The 6,128-nt window shown below is 41.6% G+C and overlaps 1 protein-coding gene across 1 annotated transcript in view; it reads right to left on the bottom strand.

The window, feature by feature from the left end:
• LOC119408458 (short transient receptor potential channel 7-like) overlaps positions 1-4,539 on the bottom strand; it is a 75,903-nt gene extending 71,364 nt beyond the window's left edge. Inside the window, exon 1 of the mRNA XM_037675284.1 lies at positions 4,061-4,539. Coding sequence (XP_037531212.1) covers positions 4,061-4,539 — 479 coding nt within the window. The remainder of the gene's footprint in view (positions 1-4,060) is intronic.
• Between the last annotated feature and the right edge of the window lie 1,589 nt (positions 4,540-6,128).

The raw sequence follows: 6,128 nt of genomic DNA, 5'->3' as shown, positions 1-6,128 counted from the left end.
GTCTTCTATCGATTGACGCTCTTCCGATATATATATCAGGTGCATTCATTAACTGATCATCAGTAAGAGCGAATATCTCTATAAAAAGCAGATGTTTTGGCAGTTTTGCTGGTCTCCAACATACAGGTGTGTGTTATAAATTCAAGAGCTTCAGCCGTGAGCTCACAGAATCAACTGTTGCTGCTCATTCATCTGTGAAAGGCTAGAAGGCCATTTCCGAACAATTGAGAGCTCATTAATCAACATCAAGAAAGATTACTCGCGAGCAGAAAAACAGTCAAGACAGCTGTCAGTCTTCCTAGAAGTAAACATTTACGAGAGTTCACTTTAAAGGCCAGGCGGTGCAACACTTGAAGAAACTGCAAATAACCCAAGAGCTAAGCCAAAAGTCGGTGAGCCTCGATAGGACTAAAAATGATAAAGTTGATAATATAAGTACAAAGAAAACTGAACAAGTTTGGCTCATTCGGAAAAGTTTCCAGGAAAAACTTGAGATTTTGTTTAGAAGTAGCTTGTAGTTAATGAGCCTTTTTTGAACTTTACTGTGTCTACAGTGGAGTTCATACTTGATACTTGAAGTACTTTGTATTAAAGTGTCATATACAAGTGGTTTTTAAGGAGCAATGCTCTTAAATACAGGCCAAATTGAGTCATACCAGTAGAAAAAAAAAAAATCAGTAGCAAATCCACAAGTGAATGGCTGACAAATAAAATAACCCAATTATTACAATGATCCACAGTCCACACCTCATACTGAACGTAATAACACAGTAAGCCCTGAAGAGAGAGAGATTAACTTCCAGGATCTGAAATAATATTGTGAACCCAAGTGGGTGAACTTATGTCATGATTGAGAATACAGTAATTTGTTTCCAAATGTGGTTGTTTGTTTTTTAAATAATAATTTAGCGATTTCATTTTTCAGTACTTAATGAAACTGTGTAACATGCGATATAATAGTATTCATCTGACATACTTAAGGACTAGTGGATTTGTTCATGTCCTGTTATCTAAAATAAAAGAAGTGTGCACTTTCTTTAAACATTCATGCTTTATAAACAGATTATATGTAAGTTTGTAGATAATTTGTAAAGAAAACTAAATCTTTTAAACACAAATTGGGGGATAAATGCTATATCATGAGCTTCTGAAGACTCACGAATGGGCTAAGATCACGTGCCGAACGTTTAATCAGTCTGCTAAATGGTTATTGCTAGTTGCTCAGCTTATTTTATTTTAAGTAAATAGTTCCATATATATGTCTAAACAAACTTAATATTCGTAAATGCTCACATGTAACTTTCCAACATATGTTAGAATCATGAAGAATACAGATAAACAGTGAGAAGGGAGGGTACAGATTAATGTTTGCCCACTTTTTGGTAAGAAACAACTCAATATTGTCTTTTTTTAACCTCATGCACTGTAACTGTTTATAAATATTTTATTAAGAGCTCACAGGGAGTATGAGTATGCTTCGTGATTGTGGGTCTGTAGCTACAGGCCATTCAGTCTCTATACAAGCGATGCGAGAGTTTGATATTGGTGTCAGTTAAGTCGAACCCCTTCAGGGTGGGAGTTTGACTATACCAGTGCTGCCCATTGTTACCAATTCCGTTCATGACTTTTATGGACAGAATATCTTGATGGAGGGAGTCTGGTGCGGAAGCATCAGGAGTCCAGCTCTACTATTTGCAGATGATGTGATTCTCTTGGCGTCATCGTGCCGTGATCGTCAGCTCTCACTGGAGTAGTTCACAGCCGAGTGTGAAGCGGCTGATCAGCACCTCTACATCTGAGGCCATGGTCCTCAGTCAGAAAAGGGTGGATTGCTCTCTACACGTTGAAGGTGAGGTTCTGCCTCAAGTGGAGGAGTTCAAGTATCTCAGGGTTTTGTCCACGAGTGAGGGAAGATTGGAGCATGAGATTGATAGATGGATTGGTGTAGAATCTGCAGTATTGCAGCCAGTCCGTTGTGGTGAAGAGGAAGCTGAGCTGCAAGGTGAAGCTCTCTGTCGGTCTACATTCCTACCCTCACCTATGGTCACAAACTTTGGGTAGTGACCGAAAGAACGAGAATGTGACTACAAGTGGCTGAAATGAGTTTCCTCCACAGGGTAGCTGGACTCTCCCTTAGAGATAGGGTGAGAAGTCCAGTTATCTGGGAGAGACTTGGAGTAGAACCACTGCTCCTCCACATCGAGGGGAGCCAGTTGAGGTGGTTAGGCCATCTGGTAAGGATGCTCCTTAGGTGCCTAACTAGAGAGGTGCTTCGGGCATGTCTGACTGGGAGGAGACCCCAGGGAAGACCCAGGACACGCTGGAGGAACTAGGTCTCTCGGTTGGCCTGGGAATGCCTTGGAATATTCCCAGAAGAACTGGAAGAGGTGGCTGTGGAAATAAATATCTGGGTCTCCCTGTTTAAGCTGCTGTCCCCACGACCCGACTCCGGAACAAGCAGAAGATAACAGATGGATATTATGCTTCAAATTAAGTGCTTTGTAAATAATAACTGAATAATTATCTGTCATTTATAAGGGTACCCTTGTTGTAAAGAGATTCCATCTATAATTTTGTAGTCCTGTAGATTTTGTAGTGTTTTTTGTGTTTTACTTTGCACCATGACTAAAACACTTTGTCTTGACTAAAGTGGTCTCTTCCAGGGCATAACTGGTCTGCAAACAGTTTGGTTTTTTTAAAAAGAGTGACACCTGAGGGTGAAACTAGTTTAGACAACACCATCCTCAAAACCCCAAGCGCGATCATTTCTTTTGGATTATTGGTGTTCAAATCTATGTTGCAGTTTTTTAAGAGTTAACGAGTTAGACTGGCATACAATGTATTATTTTTTCTTTTCATTAGCTAAATGTATAGTCTCTCTATGTGTGAGCTTTCAGTCAAGATAAAAACATTACAACCAATCTCTAGTTGCCCTCATTTTTAGTGCTGAACTTTTGGGTCACCAGGACATTCATAATCAGTGCAGCAATCATGTAGGTTAGGTGATTTACAGGTCAACTAGTGTAGAAATAAAAGAAAAGGATACAGCTGGATGCGATTTAAAGTAAAACGTAAAGGATAACGAGTGAAACTCAACAGAAATGTCATCAGTACACTTGGAGTTGTTCTCTTTGCCCATGCTGTATTTAAACTGTGTATACACTTAGACGTTTTTCCCAGAGCAGGACATCATCCATGCTTTTGGATCAAAGGTCAGCGTCTCACTGTAACTCTAATGAGAAACAGACCTGTTCACACAACACTTTGACACAAGCAGACGCAGGTGACAGGCATTAGGAAACACACGTCTTCGCCATCATAAACCTGTTAAACCGATCACTGGTGTATCAAAGAGGCAGACGAAGGAAGATCAAAGATCCAAGGTTGAGGCCTGTTCTCCACTTCTATTAGTTGTGACTGTAAACTGGTGTTGCTGGATTTAAATGTGTTGCCACCATGCATGTCCCTCTGAATCTCTGTGGATGCTTTCCTCATGGATGTGCTCTCATAATGGTTTCTTGAGCATTTATCTGACTGTACAGCTATTAAATACTGACTTGAGGGTCTGTAGAATGGACCTTTGAAGGTTAGGTATGAACGTCTCTTTAGGGTGTCACCTGCAATGGTTATGCTATCCTAATATGCATTAATGTGTTATATAAAAAGGCTCTCTCTGTGGGGTAAACAACAACAATAATAGAAAAAAAACAATACAAGCTCAACTTATTTTCAAGTAAGATTAGCAGAATAAGGGGATAATGCACATTTTTCATATTTTTGATCTAATGGCCTATTAACTATCAACCCAGGAGACATGTAAACAAGCAGTAAAGTTAAACTATTTGTAAAGAAAAGGCGGTTTTATGAATCTACAACAAGAACATGTGTTGCAAGTGTACCAAGTCCTGCACATTTTAAAGCATGGATGAGTTTAAATCAATCCTCCAAGAGCTTGGTGCAACTAGTTTACTGACAGGGGAATCATGTGTCAGTTAAATGATCCAAATAAATTAAAAGCTTAATTAAAGACTGGGATGAATAAGAAAAGGTTTGGACTCACGACTGCCGTGTGTCGGAGTTGAACTCGGTGTGTAAGTGCTCGGTGGTGCAGTGGTTCCCGTGCTCCAGGAGCTCCGAGGTCCTGTGCTGCCTCTGTCCGCGGTGCTGAAGGTGTTCGGTGCTCGCCGAACTCCGTCCACTCCACTTGGGGATCGGGTCATCGTCGTGCCCCGCGTCTACCCGCACATCTGTGCGCGAGAGGAAGGTGGGGACGGTGTCCGCGGCGAGCGGGCGGAAGTTTGGCGTGAAGTGAGTGGAGCCTTCGAGGTCCCGGCTCTCCGGAGTCGCGTGCAAGCACTCCGAGGAGGCGAGGTAAGGCGGGTCCGTGTCGCCCAGCAGCGGCGAGGCGGAGGAGAAGAGGTCCAGGGGCCGCGGGGAGGAGGGCAGTCCTCGGGGAACACTGACAGACAGAGGCGGCGAGGGAGACTCCGACAGATGGGCTCTCCCGCCGCCGTCGCTTCCATCTCCCGCGTCGGACATGGGGAGAGTCGGTGAGCAGCGCGTGCTAAGTGACGGACATTTAGCGGTGTTCCTCAAAGTTTCCACACTTTACTCTGAGCCGCGCGGCAGCGACCAGCAACACCTTCTCACTGGAGCGCGCGCGCGCCAATTAAGAAGAGAGCACGGGGTGCGCGCGCAGGAAGTCAACCCATTATAAAAAGGAAGAGGAGCAGGTGGCACGTGAACAGAACAGTTCAGACATGATCCACAAGAACTAGGGTTTAATATTTATAAAGTTGTTTTTAAAAGCTATCAGATGAACTCTTTTATCTGCCTTAGACAGAAAATTGGTAATTAATTGTTAGCACTTTATTTCAGATTGTAAACCATTTAATACAATCTAAAAAAGTTAAATCTGGTCCTCTGGACATTCAAAAAAACAAAACAAAGCAAATCAACAACAACAAAAAAATACAATAGTCTACATTAAAAACCTGTTGAAGTCATTTTGCAGTGAGCCACACATTCTTGTAATCTTTTGATCAACGTTTTTCATTTTTTTCTTTTTACAATATTAGGTTTGCTTGTTTTGATTTAACTCTGGCCTGTGAATCATTCAGACTAAATGGGATGAACCAGTGTTGTGTCCACATATAACAGACACAACTTTGTCACAGTTCAGGTGGGGATGGACCAATGAATGCAGATAAAAGTGAGGATATTAAGTAAATACCAAACTATTAAAGAAGCCAATCAAAACGAACAAAATAGAGTCAGAGAGATTTATTTGTCATTTGCATGTGCTACATATGGTGGAACGCGATTATGTACGCAGGGTCCCAGTTACATCCAGCAATAAAATATAAAAGAAAAACATTAATACAATCCAAGATACAAACTAAAAAATAACATTAACTAAATAATACACTAAGCACTAATAGCATAAAAACAATACGTCAAACAGCAGCACGGACATGAGTCTGTGTGAGCAGATGAGCACGAATGAACACAGCAACATGAAACAGATCAGCAGCAACATGAAACAGATCAGCAGCAACATGAAACAGATGAGCAGCAACATGATGTGATTCTTCACAGAGATTATCCTGGTTAGATATTCATGAGACCAACAGCCGCAGGATAAACGTTCCTCAGTCTAGTGATTCTACACTTAATGCTCCTTAACCTCCTTCCTGAGGGGAGCGGGGCAAACAGTGTGTGTGCTGGGTGAGTGGGGTCCTTCATGATGCAGTTGACATGGCAGAAATAAGTACAGGCATGAAGCACAATGCCAGAGCGCAGGTGAATGCAGACTGAAAATCTGGTTCAGAGGAGGTAAATGGTTGCAACTTTGACTAATAGCAATGGGTAACAGGTGTATGACGGAGGAGCAGAGGCTGAAAAGAAGAGGCTGAGGAGCAGAGGCTGAGGAGAAAAGGTTGGCAGTAGAAAAGTACTGAGTATGAAACATGGAGGCACAAGAAAGAAACCAAACACAAAGTTAACTCATAAACCAAATTTAGGAGGCAAACATGGAAATAAACCCCAAAACAGAAAACCAAACACTGAAACACAAAAATCATGAATAACTTAAAAAAAGAATCAAATTGAAAGAACTTAAACATGTA

This window comes from Nematolebias whitei, chromosome 4 (assembly GCF_014905685.2).
Source record: "Nematolebias whitei isolate Nwh7 chromosome 4, NemWhi1, whole genome shotgun sequence".
NCBI classification, from domain to species: Eukaryota; Metazoa; Chordata; class Actinopteri; order Cyprinodontiformes; family Rivulidae; genus Nematolebias; species Nematolebias whitei.
Note: the sequence above shows the minus strand (reverse complement) of the source record. Positions and strands in the feature narration are given on the sequence as shown.